The 24,102-nt window shown below is 37.9% G+C and overlaps 1 protein-coding gene across 2 annotated transcripts in view; it reads left to right on the top strand.

Annotated features, from left to right (window-relative positions):
• The window catches only part of LOC134349222 (gamma-aminobutyric acid receptor subunit alpha-1-like), a 43,115-nt gene that overhangs the window by 2,367 nt on the left and 16,646 nt on the right, over window positions 1–24,102 (top strand). For both annotated transcript variants that reach the window (XM_063053222.1, XM_063053220.1), the window contains exons 3-7: window positions 2,343–2,446; window positions 4,026–4,093; window positions 4,730–4,950; window positions 17,910–17,992; window positions 21,415–21,558. In XM_063053222.1, coding sequence (XP_062909292.1) covers window positions 2,343–2,446; window positions 4,026–4,093; window positions 4,730–4,950; window positions 17,910–17,992; window positions 21,415–21,558 — 620 coding nt within the window. The remainder of the gene's footprint in view (window positions 1–2,342; window positions 2,447–4,025; window positions 4,094–4,729; window positions 4,951–17,909; window positions 17,993–21,414; window positions 21,559–24,102) is intronic.

Below are 24,102 nucleotides of genomic sequence, written 5' to 3'. Positions count from 1 at the left end.
GAGTAAATATAGTATACAATTAGTTTCTTTGTAACTATCATTTAAACTGAGTCTATATTTTGATGTCACTGTTCCCATGGCCTGTAGATGGAGTTGCTGTACAGTATTCCTCATTCAGTTAAAGTCTTTCTGGAATGTGTAAAAAATCGTTATAACCTATAATTCAGATCAGATTAGATCTACTGTCGTACTTTAACAAAGTCAGTAACGGCTCAGGGCAGGGAAAATAAAACATGCAGTTTACAGGTATTGCCCTCAGAACTGCCGAACGTTAGCCTTCTCACTCAATGGTGTGATATTAAAACATTTTCCGGGCTTCAGTGTGTTCGTTTTTGGTCTGAAGTTGTTCCTTGTATAACTCACGAAACATAAATGTATTCTCAAGTATAGCATATGTTAATAAGACACGTGAAGTATTCCCCTTGTAAAAGATCATTTGATTTGGCAGTTTCCCTTCCACAGCTTTGCTTGAAAAATAAGCGGTATATGTATAAATTATGCATGTATACACGCAAAACCAGCCACCACTTCTTGCGATTTTTTTTTATTTTTTCCTTAGAATGTTGCATTCATAATTCCCTTGCTTAATCTTATTTTGATTGACATATGAAATGATTTAATTAAACTTTTTCTTGTGATGGAATATTCTTTGCAGGCATCTGATCTGATAAATAAATCACATTTTTAGCATAAAGAGATAATTTACTTTCTGACAATATATTTCATTTACAACATGGTATCAGTGAACACAATCTCGAAAACTACTTTACATTGTATCATTTGAATATATTTTCATTATGCTCAATTTCATACTAATTATTTCCAGATACAAGTAGACGATCTCACGATGGTCTGTGGCTGTTGGCTGTGTTATTTCGGGAAATTCAAACAAAATAGCAGCCTCCAGAGGTTGAGAATTAACTTCTCAAGTTTTGTGTGCGGAGATTAATCAGGCACTATAGCTGATACTCCAGTGTGGTGCGATGCAGGAGCTGCAATTGTCAGAGGTTCCGCCTATGGGAATTAAAACCCTCTGCCTTCAGAGGTGAAGGGAAAAGATCCGGCAGCATTCAGAAGAGTAGGGAAAGTATTTAAACACTCTTTTATCCCTGAACTCAACACTTACCGGATTAATTTGTTATTCTTTTCATTACTATTTGTGCTCTGCAAAATTGTCACATTGCAATATCCACCGCACTTCAAAAGTACTTCATTGCTTTAGAGTTTTGGGAGATCCTGGGATCACTAATAACATATACAAAATCTATACATGTCATTAAATAAATGAGCCAAGTATTGTCTGAAGGGAAATACATTTTATTAGGAGCCCTGCTGTATTAGTATTGTAAGTCGGGTCAGCATTTGTTGTTTGTTTAACTTTCATTTAGTTTTGCTAAGAGGTTGTGAATGGTGAAACTTTGTGAAGTCTCTCTCTTTTTCATATCCTCAATATTTTATAAGCTGCATCAAACTGTTTACACGTCTGTTTGAAATATAGCAACGTTAAGGATAACGAATAGAAACGTAAATCAGCGCTCGACTTTTACATTAATATATGAACGTAAAAATGACAGTTGTGAAAGTTTTGAGAATGTAAGTTTTTTTTTGAAAACCTTATCTTAAAAAAAACAAATGACATACTCGCTTGTGTATTAATGAGTAGTTTTCTTAAATAAAATCTGGAGGGACTACTGGAAGATAAATTCGGATTAACTGGAGGGCGAAATTTGCTCTGCTGTCTTGGTTCGTCTACATTTGCTGGAAGAATAACGACACGTAGTCTTATTTGCTTAGCATAGACGTCCCAGGACATCCCAAGTCACTTTGCCGTTGGCTTTATCAGGCAAAAACAATACCCTTAAACCCATCTTTCAGGGATCGTGAATCAGAAAAAGTTAATACTCGAGGTAATATTATATTCTTACATATTAAGCTCATTCCCTTCATGTCTGCAATTAGATGCTTTCCACTTAGCTGTCCCGTAATGCTCAATTTTTCTGTTACTTTTCTCAATCTTATGTCAAAAGTGCAATTTAATTCCTGAATAATCTCAACAACATCCCTTCTCCAAAATTAAAATAACATTAACATATGTTTTTACTATTTTGATCCCCTTATAAAGGGACATTAGAATGTGGACAGTACTCCAAAACATGATTGAAATAGTTGGCGCTTTGTTTCCCAAAACGCAATCATGGGATAACCAATAATGATAGTTTGCTCTAATGTGATAGATTTGAATCCATGGAAGAAGATCAGGAATCGGAAGATGTGTAAATGTCTAATGCTATGCATGTCTCCTGTTTTATCCCCTCACCACCCCCATACCATCCCAAATACAGCATTCAAATGTCCGATGAAGCCAAGAACAACATTACAATCTTCACTAGAATCCTCGACAGTCTCCTGGATGGATATGATAACCGTTTGAGACCAGGGTTGGGAGGTTTGTACAGCGGCCTGGCTGCAAATGAAATAGATACCCATTAGAATATTGTTATATGTATTGTCATAACGCATGCAAGACACGTTATCAATCATTGCTACTGACTTTGCGGCTATCGAGTCTAATCACACCAAGTGCTTTTTACTGCACCTTGAAAATGGGCATGACGGTCCGCTAGGGCTCCGCCCTGCAAGGAGTATACAATCTACCTCCTTACCTCCTCTACCTCCTTAAGGCGTGGAAAAAAAAATTGTAGTTAGAGAAAACCATGAGGAATGTTATTCGACGTGGTAAATAGTCTGTAATGGAAGAAAACAGTAAAGCGGAGTTGGCTAGTAGATGGAATGAAAAATCTAAGAGTGAGGGCAAACTTGCCGAGCAACAATTAAACTCACAGATAAACAATGTATTACATTTCTATATTAGCGGATCCCGAGGTGAAACTACAGAGTACTTATGTGAGATATCGCCTTCATCCGCATTTGGGTTATTGGGATACACGCTGAATGCTATAAGGAAACCCGCAAAGCTGATCCCTGGGGTCAAAACGTCAAATTACGGGAGCAGACCAAACATAGAAACATAGAAAATAGGTGCAGGAGTAGGCCATTCGGCCCTTCGAGCCTGCACCGCCATTCAGTATGATCATGGCTGATCATCCAACTCAGAACCCTGTACCAGACTTCTCTCCATACCCCCTGATTCCTTTAGCCACAAGGGCCATATCTAACTCCCTCTTAAATATAGCCAATGAACTGGCCTCAACTGTTTCCTGTGGCAGAGAATTCCACAGATTCACCACTCGCTATGTGAAGAAGTTTTTCCTCATCTCAGTCCTAAAAGACTTCCACTTTATCCTCAAACTGTGATCCCTCGTTAACGCTTCACTGCGAAGAGGCGATCATGGGAAGTTTACTCGCCTCTGGAGTGGTGGGAGAATGTTGTCTACTGTCTGGAGGCCTTCCCCCATTAATCATCTAACGTTATCAGCATAAAATTTAATAATTTACTCATTTACTCCCCCTTGTATTATTCAATCTCTCTGTCAGTGGATCAATTTCGTTTATTTCAGACAGTTCACTTTATATCTTTCCCTGAGCCTCTCAACAGTGACGAACTGTAACGGGGGGGGCGCGGGGGGGGGGGGCGCAGAAAGCGAGAGAGGGTGAGAAAGAGAGAGAGTAAGCGAGAACAAAAGCGAGCGAGAGAGGGGGGAGAGAGAGAGAGAGAGAGAGAGAGTTAATTTGCGGTAAAGTCTTATCTAAAAAGATTTATATTGGATTAATCTTCAACCTTTTCTCCTCTGGCGTTTTCACTACATCTAATACACATGGCAATTCAAGTGATTCCACTCACTTGTATATTGCTAAGCTATAGATATACAAAGTGAAGGATCTGCCATTACCGCAAATATCACCTTGGATGGCTAGGGTAAAATGGTCGACACGGATTACTTAAAAAAGTGCTTTATTGATAAAGCTGAAATAAATTTAGAGCGCAACAGAGTTTCATCTGTAAGCGAGGCTGGTTAGTCACCTGAAGTAGATAAAATAACTGTCCCAATCTGGTCATTTGCCAGAGCGCATAACACAAGTCAAGACGGATATCTACGTAACGAGTTTCGGACCCGTCTCAGACACAGACATGGTGAGTGTCCGTTTTCTCTCACTTTCGGCAAAATTTATCACTCGCACTTAGCAGTGTATAAATTAATAATGATATTTACATTTTGTTAGATACGGCAACATACATCTTCAATTGAAATGCTTAGTCATGCCAAATTTGATTTCTGAATGTTTAGTTGAAAATGCAATGGTTATTACAATCTTTTTCCTCACGAGCATTATGAATAGGCTTGAACTGATCCAACTTGTCAAGTTATTGGGAAGAATATAAATGTGTTCCATGTATATTTAATGAGCTCCTCCATTTCCAGCCAGGCTGTGGGATGCAATCACTCATATATCAGTTACAGGGTCAGTGAAACAGATGGAAAGAACATGTTCACTCATAATGCACAACAAATTATTTATTAAGTAATTGTCTAGCAAAACATTCAGCGACCAACAGTGAAACACAGTAGAACTACATCTTCAAAATTCTGAATAGCACATCGCCCTGCTCACGTGGTTTATAGGGAAATTCCTGCAACTAACAGTGAATTAGTTGTGAGAAATAACACTATGCTGCTTTCTAAGTGATCAAGCCACAGGAACAGTACAAGTTTCCTCTTGTACTATTCTAATGGACATTTAATGACGACTGGATTGATGATTTCTGCAGGAATACACCATAGACGTGTTTTTTCGTCAGAGCTGGGAAGACGAAAGGTTGAAATTCAAAGGGCCCATGACTATTCTACGTTTAAATAATTTAATGGCGAGCAGAATATGGACCCCGGACACTTTCTTTCACAATGGGAAAAAGTCAGTGGCACATAACATGACCATGCCCAATAAACTACTGAGGATAACTGAAGATGGAACACTTTTGTATACAATGAGGTGAGCTAATGAATTCTTCTGACTTAACACTAGAAAGTATTGACAGTCCTTCTTTTGAATATGTTTGGCTAAACAAACGAATGGCCCAATGTGCAAAATAGAAAAATCTAGTTTGGAAGTTTGCATAGTTCACTTATGTAATGTTGCAATGTAATAGACTAGGTAGGGAACAGTGCATAGGTCACATTAATTAGCTTTCAGTTTATAATCGTGGATTAATCCAAGTTATTTATTGGCAATTAACAACATGGATTTTCATTATTTAATTAAATTGCTTTACTATTGCTCTATTTGGTGCAAGGTTCCAGATAACACTGTGCACTTCTCTAGTTATGTAACAAAAGATTTTCCCAATATTTTCATCCTTACCATTGTTGAAGAATAATATATAATGAATAGATTTGACCTATATAAGGCTGTTTTGAACATGTTCAAATTAAACAATTTAGCAAGATGAGCGTGTACTCCAATTTAGTAGAGTTGATTCTATTGAATTGCTTTATGTTCTCTTTATGTTATAAATTGATACAATCACTAACTATTTCTAGTAGGTCTTTATCATTCTGCTAAATGACTTCTGGGCTATTTTGGGAACAGATAACTTAACTCTTGATTATACTGTCCAAGTAGAACTCTTTAACTAGAATATTACTGTCATTGTCAGGTCCAATAGGTAATGGAGATCAAAAATCTTTCAATATTACTCAAAAAGAATAGGATGTGTTCCAGTCTTTAACAATGTTCATCCATCAATCAACACTAATCAGATCAAATCAATTATTTTTGCTGCCTGTGTCCCATATCACAAGCGTACTTCATGCAATGTAAAATGCTTTGTTATGCTTATAAGAAGTTTGAAAAATATCATGTCATTGAAGCTGTAGGCATAAATTGCTATTCTCAGCTGCATTGTTGTCACTTTGTGTTTTGTGTTTTGGAGTTGTGTTTTGTGGATATGTGGTTTGACACAACTTCGTCGACTTAAATGACATCACTATGACGAAGAGAAGGGTTTGTTTTCATTGAAACTCAACCATGGAGTATGAAGAGATTTGGAGAATTGCTGTATTGCAGAATAGTCAATAAGGGGGCTCCTCATTTGAATTCAATTTAGTGATAGATATAAATTTACATTCTATTAGGTGTAGTACTTGCTAATTTTATCTGCTGTATGTGAATGGTGGCCATTACAGACTTGGATGGCTCAGAGACAGGAATGGTTACTTCAAGTGCCAGGTTTTAGATGTTTCAGAAAGGACAGGGAGGGAGGCAAAAGAGGTGGGGGCATGGCACTGTTGATCAGAGATAGTATCACGGCTACAGAAAAGGTGGACTTCATGGAGGGATTGTCTACGGGGTCTCTGTGGGTGGAGGTTAGGAACAGGAAGGGGTCAATAACTTTACTGGGTGTTTTTTTATTGGCTGCCCAATAGTAACAGGCCAAATATTGATTGGCATCTCCCTAGAGCAATGGGTTTAGATGAGGTGGAGTTTGTTAGGTGTGTTCAAGAAGGTTTCTTGACACATTATGTAGATACGCCAATAAGAGGAGAGACTGTACTTGATTTGGTATTGGGAAATGGACCTAGTCAGGTATCAGATCTCTCAGTGGAAGGGCATTTTGGAGATAGTGATCATAATTCTCTCTCCTTTACAATAGCATTGCAGAGCGACAGGAACAGACAGGTTAGAAAAGCATTTACTGTACTTGGAGTAAGGGGAATTATGAGGCTATCAGGCAGGAAATTGGACGCTTAAATTGAGAACAGATGTTCTCAGGGAAAAGTACAGAAGAAATATGGCAAATATTCAGGGGATATTTGTGTGGAGTTCTGCATAGGTATGTTCCAATGATTTAGTGAAGTTATGGTAAGGTACAGGAACCGTGGTGTACAAAGGCTGTAATAAATCTAGTTAAGAAGAAAAGAAAAGCTTACAAAAGGTTCAGAGAGTTAGGTAATGTTAGGGATCTAGAAGATTATAAGGCTAACAGGAAGGAGCTTAAAAAGGAAATTAGGAGAGCCAGAAGGGGCTATGAGAAGGCTTTGATGGGCAGGATTAAGGAAACCCCCCAGGCATTCTATAAGTATGTGAAGAGCAAGAGGGTAAGATGTGAAAGAATAGGACCTATCAAGTGTGACAGTGGGAAAGTGTGTATGGAACCGAAGGAAATAGTGGAGGTACTTAATGAATACTTTACTTCAGTATTCACTATGGAAAAGGATCGTGCTGATTGTAGTGATGACTTGCAGTGGACTGAAAAGCTTGAGCATTTAGATATTAAGAAAGAGGATGTGCTGGAGCTTTTGGAAAGCATAAAGTTGGATAAGTCACCGGGACCAGAAGAGATGTACCCCAGGCAACTGTGGGAGGTGAGGGAGGAGATTGCTGAGCCTCTGGTGATGATCTTTAAATCATCAGTGGAGATGGGAGAGGTTCTGGATGATTGAAGGGTTGCGGATGTTGTTCCATTATTCAAAAAAGGGAGTAGAGATAGCTCAGGAAATTATAGACCAGTGAGTCTTACTTCAGTGGTTGGTAAGTTGATGGAGAAGATCCTGAGAGGCAGGATTTATGAACATTTGGAGAGGTATAATATAATTAGGAATAGTTAGCATGGCTTTGTCAAGGGCAGGTCGTGCCTTACGAGCCTGATTGAATTTTTTGAAGATGTGACCGAACACATTGATGAAGGAAGAGCAGTAGATGTCGTGTATATGGATTTTCAGCAAAGCATTTGATAAGGTACCCCATGCAAGGTTTACTGAGAAAGTAAGGAGGCATGGGATCCAAGGGGACATTGCTTTGTGGATCCAGAACTGGCATGCCCACAGAAGGCAAAGATTAGCTGTAGACTGGTCATATTCTGCATGGAAGACAGTGACCAGTGGTGTGCCTCAGGGATCTGTTCTGGGACTCTTACACTTCATGATTTTTATAAACGACCTGGATGAGGAAGTGGAAGGATGGGTTAGTAAATTTGCTGATGACACAAAGGTTGGAGGTGTTGTGGATAGTGTGGAGGGCTGTCAGAGTTTAGAGCGGGACATTGATAGGATGCAAAACTGGGCTGAGAAGTGGCAGATGGAGTTCAACCCAGATAAGTATGAAGTGGTTCATTTTGGTAGGTCAAATATGATGGCAGAGTTAATGGTAAGACTCTTGGCAGTGTGGAGGATCAGAGGGATCTTGGGGTCCGAGTCTGTAGGACACTCAAAGCAGCTGCGCAGGTTGACTCTGTGGTTAAGAAAGTATACGGTGTATTGGCCTTCATGAATCATGGAATTAGATTTAGGAGCCGAGAGGTAACGTTACAGCTATATAGGACCCTGGTCAGACCCCACTTGCAGTACTGTGCTCAGTTCTGTTCACCTCACTACAGGAAGCATGTGGAAATCATAGAAAGGGTGCAGAGGAGATTTACAAGGATGTTGCTTGGATTGGGGAGCATGCTTTATGAAAACAGATTGAGTGAACTTGGCCTTTTCTCCTTGGAGCGGAGGAAGATGAGAGTTGACCTGATAGAGGTATATAAGATGATGAGAGGCATTGATCGTGTAGATAGTCAGAGGCTTTTTCCCAGGGATGAAATGGTTGCCACAAAAGAACACAGTTTTAAGGTGCTAGGGAGTAGGTACAGAGGAGATGTCAGGGGTAAATTTTTTACACAGAGACAGGTGAGTGCGTGGAATGGGCTGCTGGCAACGGTGGTGGAGGCGGATACGATAGGGTCTTTTAAGAGACTTTTGGATAGGTACATGGAGCTTAGAAAAATAGAGGGCTATGGGTAAGCCTAGTAATTTCTGAGGTAGGGACACGTTCGGCACAACTCTGTGGCCCAAAGGCCTGTAATGTGCTGTAGGTTTTCTATGTTTCTACGTTTCTATGTTACCATTATTAGCATTGAGAGGCACCTTTAATGACTGATGAATTTCAGCCTTAGTTGCAAGGAGATCATTAGACCAAGGAGATCATTGTGGATTTCAGGCATGCTAGGAGCCACACTCACATCCCCATCTACATCAGTGGAGCTGTAGTGGAGCGTATATCAAGCTTCAAATTCCTTGGTGTCCACATTTCCGAGGATCTCACCTGGTCCCTGAAGTTCTCCATCCTGATCAAAAAGGTGGAACAGCGCCTTTATTTCCTGCAGAAAATCAGGAAAGCTCACCTCTGTCCCAGGATACTGACGGACTTTTACCACTATACCATTGAGAGCATACTCACCAACTGCATCTCAGTGTGGTATGGCAATTGTTCCGTATCGGACCGCATAGCACTCCAGCGTGTGGTGAAAACTGCCCAATGGATTATCGGCACCCAATTGCCCACCATTGAGAACATCTACCATAAATGCTGCCTGGGCAGGGTGAAAAGCATTATCAAGGATGCATCTCACCCTAACCATGGACTTTTTACTCTCCTCCCATCCGGTAGGCACTACAGGAGCCTCTGCTCCCTCACCAGCAGGGACAGGAAGAGCTTCTTCCCGGAGGCTGTGACCTTGTTGAACCTCACATCATAGCGCTAAGCAGTATTGCACCCATATTGTACTGTTTCAGTACTTTTATATTTGTCACTTACTTTTTATTTGCAGTTATTTGTAAATAACACTATTCTTTGCATTTCTGGTTAGATGCTAACTGCATTTCATTGGCTTTGTATCTGTACTTGGTACAATGATAAGAAAGTTGAATCTAATCTAATCTAGTTTTTTGCTTCACTAATCTCTCAATTTTAGACAAAGTAAAGTAAATGGACAGAAGGAATACACCTTCTTGTAAGGAAATGGTAATTGAAAGCAATTTTCAGACTGTTAGTCTCTCATTTTTGGAAATGGAAGTCGAGTTTATTGTCATATTCACAAATAATCAAAGTTGTGATGAAAACTGACTTGGAGCAACATCACAGGCACATAGCATCATATAAGCAGCATTATCAGGAAAAAAACATAAATTATACACAATTAGAACAAAAAACATGCATTTTAGTGCAAAGTTATCAAAGTGATGTCATAGTGTTGGTAAACTGCAGTGATTAGGGTTGTGCTGGTTGGTTTAAGAACCAAATGGCTAAAGGGGAGTAGCTGCTCTTGAACTTTATGGAAGGGGACTTCAGAATTCTGTATTTCCTGCCCGATGTAGCAGCAAGAAGATGACATACTCCAGATGGTGGGGATCTTTGATCATGGATGTTGCCTTCTTGAGACAGCACCTCTTCTATGTACTTTCAGTGGTAGGGAGGAATGTGCACATGATGTCCTGGGCAGAGTCCATTACCCTTCTTACATTCCTGTACATTTGAAATGCCAGAGCAGACAAAGTCAGGGTACATTCAGCAATACATCTGCAGAAGTTTGAAAGTGCGTTTCTGACAAGCTAAACTTCCATAACTTTCCTCAATCTGGTATGAAGAGAAATATGTTTGGGGAAATTTGCATGTGACATTTGGGTGATGATTGCACAGTTTCCTACTATTTAATGGCATCCAAGGACAAGAACATATCTTAGAAATGCTTCCACATATTTATGCATTTATAATATTAGTATGGGGATGTCTGAATTTTATTTATTGTTGAAGTTATAGTACTAGAACTAGGGATATAGCTTCAAGTTTCTGGAGAATGGATTCAGGATAGAGAAGAGGAGAAACTGCATTTGCCCTGGGAAGCAGTGGAAGCTACCTCATTAAATATATTTAAAACACAGTTAGAATTTTGCATAGCTGGGGAATTAAGGGCTATGGGGAAAAGGTGGGTAGGTGGAGCTGAGTCCACTGTCAAGTCAGCTCTGATTTTATGGAATGGTTGAGCCGCGTTGATGGAACAGATGGCCTATTTCCTGTTCCTGTTTCGTATGTCTTTAATGGTCTATCGTGGTAGTTGACTAAATGCTGCAGTAAAGAGTTCTCGTAAAATCGATGCTTAACTGAGAACAAATAGAGGTTAACAGCTGATGAAGGAATGGAATTATTCATGTTAGGACACAGGCTACAGACCTTCTGGGGAAATATCAGACAATAGCTTCAATGAGTTAGAATCAGACAGCATGGAACCAAGCCCTTTAAACCATTGAGTCCATGTAACCATCAAAAATCTATTTACATTATTCCTACACTAATCTCTTTCTAGTTTATTTATGAGTTCACTTGTCTCCTAAACTGTAGTGATTGTAGGTAAGCTTTAGTCAATGTCTCATAAGAAAAGCTGTCTACTACACCGGTCCTAAATAAGGGGATTTAAGGTCTGCTCTGGAGATATGTTACAAAGAGTAGGCCGCTATTTTTTGTGCATTATGGAAGGAATGCTCATTATTGGTGGTGCCATACTTTGGATGGAATGATAAGCTGAGCCAGGTTTGCATTGTTCATTCAGCATTAAACACTGTTAATAATTTAAGAACATGAGGCATAAGAGTAGGAGTTCCAGAGGGCTGATGGAGTAGCAGATTAAGTTTTATCTTTTGCAGTGAAGAGTATCAAAGGCTTCCCTAATTCAGCAAAGAATGATTTACAACTGTGTGTCTGTGGAGAGTAAATATGTTAGGTTGTATATTGTATGCACAAAATACTCTTCAGATGCTGGGGTCAGAGCAACACTCACAATACGCTGGAGGAACTCAGCAGGTCGGGCAGCAGACAGGTCGCCACAGCAGACAGGTCTCCTGGTTGCCACCCACTTCAACTCCGCTTCACATTCCCATTCGGATATGTCCGTGCATGGCCTCTTCTACTGCCATGATGAGGCTAAACTCAGGTTGGAGGAGCAACACCTCATATACCATCTAGGTAGTCTCTAGCCCCTTGGTATGAACATAGAATTTTCCAGCTTCTGGTAATCCCCTCCCCCTCCCTTCCCCTATCCCTATGTCATTCTGCCCCCTCCCCCAGCTGCCTACCTCCTCCCTCATGGTTCCACCTCCTTCTACTACCCATTGTGTTTCCCCTATTCCTTCTTCACCTTTCCTGCCTATCACCTCCCTGCTTCCCCTCCCCCACCCCTTTATCTTTCCCCTTACTGGTTTTTCACCTGGAACCTACCAGCCTTCTCCTTCCCACCCTCCCCCCACCTTCTTTATAGGGCCTCTGCCCCTTCCCTCTTCAGTCCTGACAAAGGGTTTCGGTGGAAAACGTTGACTGATCGTTTCCACAGATGCTGCCCGACCTGCTGAGTTCCTCCAGCGTGTTGTGGGTGTATATTGTATGCATTGACTGATATTAGATGGAACAATTGAATGATTTTAAAATTAGGAAATTGAGAATGGTACAAGCTTGACTTCCACAATGATTGTAGTTCTGGCGTGTTGAGATTGTTCTTGAGATGCTTTCTATAAGATCACAGATGTAAGTAGATACATAAGTTGAATAAGCATAACCTTTGTAGACAGTGAGGAAGATTGTCTCTCCTCATGAGATTTGGCATAGTGCCTATGATGCTTTAGAGTTGTTTTTTGCAATTCATCCATGAAGAGGAATGTTAGGTCTGGATAAATGGGCATTGGACAGTCGTTTATGTTGTTGTAAAGCGTTTGAAGAATAAGCAATTTTCAGTGTGAGCAGTATAACGTGGCATGCAGCAGTCTGACTATCAACTCAGGTTTTATGTGATTGTCCCTTGAAATGATATCATTTCTCAGCCTTCAATGTTAGATCTTCTGTGAGTGAGCAGCAGTCTCTGTTTTTCAGACCAAGTGATTGAAATTCTTGCTGCTGATATTTTATTTTGAGTGTTGCACTAATGTTGATACCATTGATCAAATTTGATTCTCAAATAACAGATCTAGCAAAACATGAAAATCTCATCCAAAAATGAGCAAATGTTCTGATCAATATAACACTGCTGTTTGTGGGTGTTGCTCTGCATGAGTTGACAACCTCTGACAATTTAAAGGAGTGACTGCAACAAAAGAACAATTTGCAATGATCAGAGGCTATGTAAGGTACTACAATGGTATATTTTCTTCTTTCATGATTGGTGTAAAAGTTTGTGTCAATTAACTTTTTAGTGATGGAGCTTCCATATTCCTATGTTTTGGCATGCTGTATGTAAGTGGATGTCCAAAACCTTAAATTGTAATTGTGGTGCCCAGCTTAGCAGATGTAGGCTGCATTACTGCACTGAATATTCCTTTCTATTCCTAACAGCTAATTAAATAAATCTTTTACTTAATTTATTTACAGGAAAGATCCAGCAGTTTCTTTCTGGCACTGGGAATCTTGCTTCCTATTCTGATGTTATGACAGAATACCATTTCAACTCTGGTATAGACTCATACCTCAGTAAAAAGGAATTACCTTTTGTCCCTGAAAATTTTTGCTGGTTTCTTGCACAGATTTTCTTGCTTATTTAATTCTGGTATGAATATCTAGAACCCAGAAAATTAAGGAGTTTGGCTGAGCAAATGCTGTTTCCAAATAGAAAATCAGATTCTTTTATGCCTGATGTTTACCTGTATTGTAGCAGAGGATGGGTCAAGAAAAGAAATAGTTTAGAGGAATAATTAGCTTTGGTGTTAAAGATAACAAATTGCCAGATAGCTATGATTGCAAATATGTATTTTGCTATTGATAGAAGAATTCATTGATTGAAAAATGGTCATGAATATGTGTTCCCTGTAGTTCTTAATGATTAACTTGAGAATAAAACTGTAAAGATGGCCAAATATTTAAAAAAAAGGAAAGAAGTGAAATGCTTGATGCCCTCAGATGAGCATTACAAGAACATGAATAAAATTAGAAAGGTTACAAGAGGAGTTGGATCAAAAGGGAATGTGGGCAAAGGAATAGTGGATGGAATTTAACTCAAATTTAAGTGTGAGGTGATACATTTTAGGAAATTACACTGGGTTAGGACATACACAGTACTCTGGGGAGTGTTACTGAACAGAGACACGGTGGGGGGGGGGGTAGTTCAAGAACATAGTTCCTTGAAAGTGGTAACACAGTTAGACAGGGTGATAAAGAAGGCAAATAGCATGCTTGCCTTCATAGGCCATGGCATTGAACACAGGAGTTTTGATGTCATACTGTATTACAGTTGTATTTTTATTGGTGAGATTGCAGTTCAAGTGTGTGTAGTTCTGGCCACCACAACATGGAAGGATATGATTAAGCTAAAGAGAGAGAGAGAGAGAAATAGTTCATAAGGATGTTGTCTGGACTGGAGGTCTTTGTTAATAAGGAGAGACTAATAGGCTAGGATTATTTTTCCTGAAGGGAAGGAGGCTAAGAGCTGTCTTTATAGAGGTTTATAAAATTAGGAGGGGTATAGATAGAGTAGGTAGTCACAGTAATTTTCTCAGGGTAGGGGAGTCTGAAGGTAAAGGGTATTGTTTTAAAGCGAGAGGAGAAAAATTTAAAGGAGATCATAGAAGGTGGTAGTTAAGTGCAATAAGCTGCTAAAAGAGGTGGTAGGGATATGGACAATTACAAACTTTGAAAAACTGTGTGAATGGACACATGAATAGAAAACTTCAGAGGGATAATGGCTAAATACAGGAAATTGGGATTAACTAATTAGAAACCTTTGATGTCATGAATAAATTGGGCTGAAGGGTTTGTTTCCATGTTGTAAACTTTATACATCTCTAGGAATCTAATTTGGTCCCAAAATACAAGGATACTGAAAAGTTAGATGCTATCTTCCTCTGTAATCAGTATAGAGTTCTGCTTATTGATAGGAAGAGGATTCCTTTGGGAAATGTAGCAATACCAAAACTATTGTAAATTGGTGGCTCACTATTACTAATTATTGTTCTGTGTTCTTTACCTCCCATTTTGTGAGATGCATTAGGATGTTTTTCAACCCGTATATCATTCTTTACAGAGTTCTTCAGGACTATTTATTACACACTTAGAACAAACACAATATAAGGTTTAAACTGACTGTGTAGCTTTTCAAATTCTGTCTCAGACCATTGTAGCTTCACATCCTGTTGTGGAAACGTGAATGCACCAAACTAAGGTGATTTTTCACTAATGTATCCCACTTCTGTGATAGTCAAATCATAGCATACTATGTGGATGCAGAATTTCTACATGCCTTCAGTCGAGGAGTAATGCTGTGTATCCTGCTCCATAAACATTCTCCATAACATCTTCAAAACATTATCTCATCACTGTTTGTAGGAATGTGCTGTCTGCAAATTGGCTGCTGTGTTTCCTACATTACAGCAAGAAATATGGTTCAGCATGTTAATTGGCTGAAAAATGCTTTGGGCGTCCCAAGTGTTTGAATAGTACTTTATAAATGATAGCCATTTTTTTTCTTTCATTGGCCCTTAAATTACTACAGATCATGAATAAGATTTAAGAAAGAAGATTTTAAAAAAAACTTTAATTGGTGTATAATTTTGACCTGAAACATAGTATTTAAAAATAAAGTATGCAACTATATCTTAATGCTGCAAAATAAGGATTAAATGTTATAAAGCATACAGTACATTCAAATAATTTGGGTTATCAGATAAGTAAATTCTGCAGTGGAGTAGATAAACAGCTGTAAAAATGATCTGATCTCTACATAATAAAGAAGTATCATGCAAAGTACTTTTGGTGTCAATATTCCGATCCTGGCTGTTAGGGCCTCAGCACAGAGATTTTATATTCATGGCCATAAAATGTGCCTTACTGAATGAGAAATTCAGCATCAAATCTGCTGTATTTGTTAAGTGAAAGACAGCTGGAAAAGACAAAATGCCTTGAAATATTATGATATCATTTAAAAAAGGAGACTGACTGAATTTAATGAACTTGTTCCTCAATTAGCTGGTGTGTTCATATGAATAAAACTCATTGCTTTAGTATTTGTACTGTAAGCTTTCATTTTCTTGGAGCTTTACCAACACAGGTTTTATAGCCCAGCGATCTAAAGTTATATTCAGTGGCCACTTTAATAGATACACCAGTGTGTTTGCTTTTTACTGCAAATATTTAATCAGCCAATCACCTGGCAGCAACTCAATATATAAAAGCATGCAGGCATAGTCAAGAGGTTCAGTTGCTCCGAGCAAACATCAGAATGGGTGAAAAATTGATCTAAGTTGCTTGACTGTGGAATGATTTTTGGAGCCAGGTGGAGTAGTTTGAATATCTCAGAATCTGCTGAACTCCTGGAACCTTTACACACAACAGTCTCGAGGGTTTATAGAGAATGGTGGTAAAATGAAAGGATCCTGTGAGCGGCAATTCTGATGGGAAAAATGCCTTGTTAATGTGAGAGGTCAGGGGAGAATGGTCAGACTGGTTCAAGCTGACAGGAAGGCAACAGTAACTCATATAACCATGCATTACAACAGTGGTGTACAGAAGAGCATCTCTGAATGTGCAACACATAGAACCTTGAAGGGGATTGGTCGCAGTAGCAGAAGATCACCCTGAGTTCCGTTTCTGTATCTAATAAAGTGGCCTCTGAGAGTATATATGAAGACTTTGAGACTTGGATCTCCTGATGATATAAATGGCACCACAGGAGCCTGTGCCAATGCCCTGTTAATAGCTTAGTTTGAATGAGTGGGGTTTGAAGGAGGAATGGATGAATCTACGTGAGTCTGAAGATTGGAAAGCAGCCTGTGAATCATGAATGGTTAGGAGAATCACAGAAACAGGTTAAAATGTTGAGAAGTTAAACAGAATTATCATTGCCATTGGATTATTTTTGGGGCTTCAGACTGACAGATGGCAAACCTTAACAACAGCTCAAGGTTTGTGTGTCCTGTCATTCTGGTTCTACAAGCTTCAACTGTGATCTGGACAAAACTGGGGAGCATTTGGGTGAGAAATTAGAGCAAAATCATGGATTTTGCAGTTGCCATTGGTTTGGTTATGGTAAGTACCAACTCCATAGTTAACTGAAGTTGAGAACCATTTTCAGTGGAGAATCAGTGCCAATGCTAACTGGCACAGGGCGAACCAAGGTTGCAGAAGTAAATATTGGGTCCTTTTGTGGCACACACAAAATGAACAAGTCTGTTTTAGATGAGTGAGGTGTCTTCTTTGGTTGAATATCTGAATGGTGTGAGTAGTGGTGATTATATGATCAACTGTTGAGCATTCGAATGCTAGCTCTTGCTCCAATGGACATAGATTATTCATAGGTTAGTGATGAGTTTGTATTTCTTGTGAATTTAGTTGTGCATTTGTTGGGGGTTGGGGTTTGATAATGCAAGCATGGATCAATAAACATGTTTGTAATAATTAGGCTTCTTGTTCGCCTCCCTGTCGTCTTATATCCTGATGCACGGATTAATCTGGATTGCTCCCTCCTCTCACACCTATTGACCATGTGTTGAGGCCTTCCCTTCCCACTGTGGTAGAAGATCTTTTCTCTACTTTAGCTCAAGATTTCTGGGATCACATCAGAAACTTTTAACTTTTAACTGTCTGCTTTTAACTGAGCACTCCAACTCCTTCAAGCTTCAATTATTGTTAGAGATTCAAAAGGTACATTACTGACTTACAGTAAATATTCTCTCTCTCTCATTCTCTCTCAATCAATCCATTTTCTTGTTTGCTTCATTTTCTGTATCCGAAATGTAAATAGAAGTCTAACTGATGCAAAGAAAGTTACATAGTTGCCAAAACAAATGATGGCCAACAGACAGCTGGTATATGTTATCAGAGCCTTTAAACAGTACAGCTAGAGAGTTTCACCCGACTTTGGAGAAAATAGAACCATATTTAATAAAATACAATTTAGACTGAAAAACATGCTGAAAATATGAAATAAAATAATTATTCATAATGCATACTATAATCCAAGATAATTTCAGCGAGATATTGGACCTTGTTACTATTTCTAACATATAATATGTATCATTTGTCTTCAGTTTTTACTCTCTTGTATGAACTATGTTATTGTGTTGGCTATGTCTTTCATTACAACACATTGATGATAGTCAACAATACTTTGTTAAGGATCTTTACAATCTTTAATACCAATGTATAATCTTTACTTTCTCCAGGTTGACTGTCCGTGCTGAGTGTCCCATGCATTTGGAAGATTTCCCAATGGATGCTCATGCATGTCCTTTAAAATTTGGCAGTTGTAAGTACAAGGAAGTGTAACAATTTTTAGATGTTCACAATACATATTATTTTAAATCTAGTACAGTTTCTAAACTGAAATTATATCAGAAATAAAGACAATGGCATATGCAATGTATGTGTCAATCACTAGATGCTTAAGGATTTTAAGATTAATTTAATGTTGTAATTTTAAATGATTTAAAGAAACTCTGTGTTAAGTGGAATTTTTAAAGGAAGTATGGTCTCTATCAATAACCTTTGTTAAATAAAGAAGCAATCTTGTTACTGTGATTTCTTTTAAAGAAGATTCAGGTAAATATAATTCAATTCCATTGCTTTGATGATTAACAAAATTGTTTCTGGTTGGAAAATATTTTGAACATTACTTGTAAAACAATTTATAACTTTATTACTGAGCTCTCTGTATTACTTTGTCAAACATTGTCCAGTTTTAAGTTAAGACAGAATGTAATAAATACTTGAATTTTTCACCTGTACCAGATTAAGGTTAGACATGAAAATGATAGTTAATAAAAATGTTTATATCATTCAATCTTCTAACTTAATCCAAATTTATATTAGAAGTTTTTATTTTGTTTTCTGCAAAAATGTTAAAATATTAATAATCATAGAAAATAATTAATTAGATTATATAAAATTCTAACTTACTGTTTCATAATGCAATATCAAAAATCAAAACTTTAGAGCATTATCTTGCATTGCAAAATTTGATCAGGTACTGTTTATGAAGCAAATTGTTCCTATAATTGATTTACATTATGTGTTGGTCAGAAGCCAAAGAACATTCTCGTCATAGCTTTATATTTTGCCACTTACTGTTCCCTTGAGTCTTCTGAAACCACACATCATGAAGTTTTTCCAGATTTAAGTTCTTCTGTGGCAAAAGACCCACATGAATTATTTTCTGTGGTATGTGGCTAGCAATTGAGATTACTACCCTGAGGAAGCTAACTTACTTGCAAGTCTTTACTTGCTTTAACAGTCATACTAATGCAAATACATGCATAGAATAAGGGTATCTAATTTTGAAGGACAGTTAATATTTTTTTATAATTGGATGCCATGGTAGTGAAGCAGCCAGTGTGGTACTATAACAGCTCGGAGTGTGAGAGATCGGAGTTCAATTTTCAGGCCATCTGTTTGGGGTTTGTGCGTCCTCTTAGTGAATGGGTGGGTCTCATCCAGGTGCTCTAGACTTCTCCCACATTCCAAAGACGTACTGGTTAGTAGGTTAATTGGTCATTTGCAAATTGTCCTATGATTAGGCTAGGGTTAGCTTGGTGGATGGCAGGGATGGAAAGGTCTGTCAGCATTCTATCTCTAAATAAATAAAGGATACTGTAACTCAGAAAACATGATTAATTTATGGACATTTGAAAGAAAAATAACACTGAATATCAAGTTCTGTGTAACACGTTATTGTACATTATTTTTGGCAAAGATATCAAAGAGAACAACAAATTTGTATGTAGGAATGAAATTCATCTTGAGCAGAAGCATAAACTAAACAAAATAGCAATCAGTCTTATTCTCAACCCATCTATTTTCTTCAAAAGTGTTTTGAAAAATCAGTAATATTTTTGCATGTCTTCCAAGTTTTGTGGCTTCTCAATTAAACTGGATTTTCAAAATTGTTTTGGGTTGCATTGTCATTACTAGGGCAGTTCCCTATTTACAAATTAAAGAAGACTATATATTCATTGTTTACCTTTATCTCCTTCCTCTGTTATTTATTTTCATCTTCCTGCCTTCCTGGAATCAATGACACTGACTTGGGTTACTGACTCAGAAAGTAGCCATGTTCCTTCCAGAGGACTTCCTCAAAGCCTGTTTCTATGTAGAATTCAGGCAGAGAACAGAAGCAAATTCACCAAGTCAATCTCAGTCAAGCATGGTTCTTCTTTTGTTGGACACCTATTACACATGCAATACAGGTCATTTGACCCTTCAAGAATGCTGGACAGCACTGAACTTCCTTTTTCCAGTACAAAACTAAAGCATTTAGTATAATCTTGTTGTGAGCCTATTTTTTGAACAAAGTCAGCGTGGATTGGGGATCAATTCTAAATTTGTGATTTTTTGTTCATATTCTCATGGTCATAATTTACACAGTTTAGATACATATTGTGAAATCATTAGCACCACTCAAAGCACTGCAGTATTTCAGATAGAAGTATCTCTCGTGCTTCTTAAAGGCAACGTTCAAGACTATCAATGGACTCGGGAGTTATCTAACAATAAATGCAAATATTAGTAAATTCAAAGACACTTCATCATTACCAATAATAGCTTTATTTTTCAGTCTACTACTTCCAAACACCAGCAGCATTTCCGTATAAAAAGTTGGCTCTTTTCAGTGAAGAAATGGTGAATGGAGGCATAATTAATCTAGGTCTTTTTCCTGCTCACAGTTGAAAAGTGTGGACTAATATCAAAATATGTAAATTTAAATCTCATTATGACAACTGTCTTTATAAGGATGAGCAAAAAATGTAAATTTTGCAGTGATCACCACTTTCTAACAGAGAAAAGATGAAAATGAATTGCTTCATGCATTAATCATTTTAATTCAACAGGTCCATTAGACATTATTTTTTATTTTATCAATAGTTGAAGGAATAATTATATAAATATTAATATAGAAAACTATTTTGGCAGGGTAGCAGAATTTTCCTCAGAATGAAAAAGGTCATCAAACATTTTTCCATGGTGATGTTTTCCCTTTGCAATACCCTGTAGTTTGCAAGAAATAATTCTCTAATAAAAGTATTATTCTATTTGTTGATTTGTCCTGATTCTATTTGTTTTTTTATTGATTAGGTTTGAGAAATATTATTTACAATTAAATGCAGTACTATTGTTTCTTCCTATTTTGCATAGCTTTTATCTCTGACTTTTATATACAAGACAATTTATCTTTTCTAATGAAGTACGTGGATCAAAGCTGTTGCTATGACTTTGATACTGCATAATCAAATTTCATAAGACACATAAGAATGAATGAATTAATTTTATTTTACTGAGTATTAAAGTATATTTACTGTGCAGAATAAAGTGAATATGTCCTCTAACCGTGATATCAGTATGAAACCGTTTGCCTTCTACCAAACATGAGTTTTAAATCCAGAATGAATTTAAGCCCAAATTCTAAATGAAAAATGTTACTTTAGGCAATTACAATGAAAACCACTTGTATCCATGCTTCCATTTTATATCTGTATATACCTTTATTGTGATTAACTAGATATTATCTCAATATAGTTCATTTATTTCCTTAATTTTCTGATAAAGATTTATGTGTAGAACTTCCGTGATTATGAGCATGCCTGATAAACAAGTTACCACAGTCTTCAATTGTGTAACTCTATTTTCATATTTCAGTGGAGTTTGCAGTTAACCAATTTCCCCGTCTGTCCTCAGATGCATACACAATATCAGAAGTTGTGTACACGTGGACACATGGAGCATCCCAGTCAGTAGTTGTGGCTGAAGATGGTTCTCGTTTAAATCAATATGACTTAATGGGGCAAAGTGTGGGAAAAGTCATTATTAAATCCAGTACAGGTTAGTTTTTTTTAAATGTAGATGTAATATGTAAGTTTTACTGTGTTTTTCTCCATGTATTCTATGTGATATTGGTATGGAGAAACATTAATAGGATCTCAATAAACTATTCTGTTTTTGGCAATCAGTCAGTGATCAGCTGTAAATGGTATTTTGTAAAATGTAGAATGAATGTTGTCCCTGATATATAACCATATAACAATTACAGCACAGAAACAGACCATCTCGGCCCTTCTAGTCCGTGCCGAAATAATAACTGTCCGAATACAATATTAGAGAATAAACAAGCAGGACCAACTTCCTCAATACATAAAAGCATTCCCAACACACACATGTTCCTCGACCAGTGGAGGACCTCACCAGAGGTATTGGTTGTGTCACCAGTCAGACAACCGAAAGGTTTTCTCTGTCAATCAGCTTCTAAATGTTGCTACTCTGTCATTTGTTGCCATCGTTGCTGCTGATTCCCTTCTCATCATCATACGTTCTTACCCCGACCATCGTCCAGAGCCCCAAACTCTGCCCTGTGCAGACCCGCCTCTGGTTTCTGACCCTGCTTCGCTGAACATCCAACTGATGGTTTCCCATTCTACTCTCAGTCTTTAATTTTTTATAGTAAAGTAATTATACGTTTATTTAGTAGCATTATATGAACTATCAAAGTCCTCACAATAATATTCAATTATGAGTTGTAATATTCTACACTGATTAGGAGTCTACTTGCATAAAATTCAAATCATCTCCATACCAATTTAAATTTAAAATACTGAGTATGTGAAACAATACACATCACTTTCAGCTATTCAATTTACCTCACTTTTTAGGTATTTTGCATTTTCTTCCTGTTAAATTAGTTAGGCCATGCTAGGTCATGAATGAGGAGGACTGGTTGCCAGACCATTGAAATCAGATTGAAAATCAGTTGTTAGACATCAAATAACAGGAATAAATTAGGGTGACAGTGGGGTACCACAAGGATCAGTGGCTAGTTTCCCAACTATTTACAATGCAGTACTATGCAAATATCATAGTCACATACCTATAGCTAGGGTGCCTAAGACTTTTGCACTGTATTTGTCAATGTGGAACAGGAGCAAAGGATGTGGAATGATGAAGGTGGAGCACCACATGAGGGGTGCAGGACAGAAGGCAGAAAAGGAGTGCCAGGTACTGGGGGGGGGGGGGGTTAGTGGTGTGGGTGCAAACACACCCAGTCCAGAGACACCAGGCAGGGACAGTTGATTCCAAACAATTGGTTTATTGATCATTCCAAAGTGTCCCTCTGGTGCTTCCTGTTCCCTTCTCTCTCCCTTCCCCTTTCCCTAGCCAAGATTCCCCTTTCCCTGCCCCCTTCCCATTCTCAATCCACAACAGAGACACTTTTCATAATAAGGTTTATCTTCATTCATATATGTTATGAATTTTGTTTATTTTTTGATGTAGCTGTTCACTGCAATACCTAAAATTACATTCAATGATTTGAGTGAAACAATTGAGGTGCAGAGGATGCAAAGAAAGCTGAAGGCTCTTTAGAAAAGTTGAGGTATTGAGCAAATATATGTGAGATATAATTTAACTTTGATGAATCTCAAATGATCTGCAGGAGAATCAGAAAGATGGCATTTTTATGTAGAGAGTGAATGAGAATGTTGATGTGCAAAAGGATATCACGTGTCCTTGTACCACGTTCCGACAGGGCTGGGCTGGATACAAGATGGATGTTTTCCCTCGCTCGAGGAGAGCTAGAAAGGGGAATGACAGTCTCAGTATATGGGTAAGGTGGTTAAGACTATGATTTCTTCCCTTCAGCGGGGGTGGGAATCTTTTGAAATTCTCTACCACAGTAAGGAGCGGAGGAAATGTCACTGAAAATATTGAAGAAAGAAGATCAATAGGTATCTAGATAATAAAGGTCTGCTGCAAGGGAGGTTAGTATGGGAAAGCTTTGGAATGTTGATATGGGGATGGAAGTTCAACTGAAAGGTGGAACAGGCTCTGAGTGTCTTCTGGCCTGTGTACGTTTCCTATCTGCTTTAATGACAAGCATAAAAAGATATCAGCAGAACTCCTCTGTATTCTTGAAAACATTAGTCACATGAGATTTTAGGCAAAAAACATATGAGTGCAGGCAACATTCAGTTTAACATAATTTTCGATGGATGTGACACTTGATGGAAAAGTGGTCATTCAGTGCTGCATTGAATTGTTACCCAAATGTTCATGCTCAAATACCTTCGCATACAAACTCAAACTAAACCATAATCTTCAGAATCAAGAGCGTGAGCACCTCCACTGTTGTTTGGCATGCACAGGTATATGTGAGAATATGTTACGTCAAATTACATATAGTGTGTCAAGCATAATGCTCCCCACATTGAGATTTCTTGTAATATTTTTACCGGTAAGTTAAAAAAACTGTAGAAGGTTATGTATATCTACAGGGTAGATATTTATGTTGTTGAAATCTGTGGCGTGAAATAGAAGATTTATTCTTTCTTCATCAGGTAATCAACTGAGTTCAGTAGGTCTTGAATAAACATTTTA

This window comes from Mobula hypostoma, chromosome 7 (assembly GCF_963921235.1).
Source record: "Mobula hypostoma chromosome 7, sMobHyp1.1, whole genome shotgun sequence".
NCBI lineage: Eukaryota > Metazoa > Chordata > Chondrichthyes > Myliobatiformes > Myliobatidae > Mobula > Mobula hypostoma.
The sequence above is the reverse complement of the archived record's forward strand: the minus strand, read 5'-3'. Positions and strand labels throughout refer to the sequence as shown.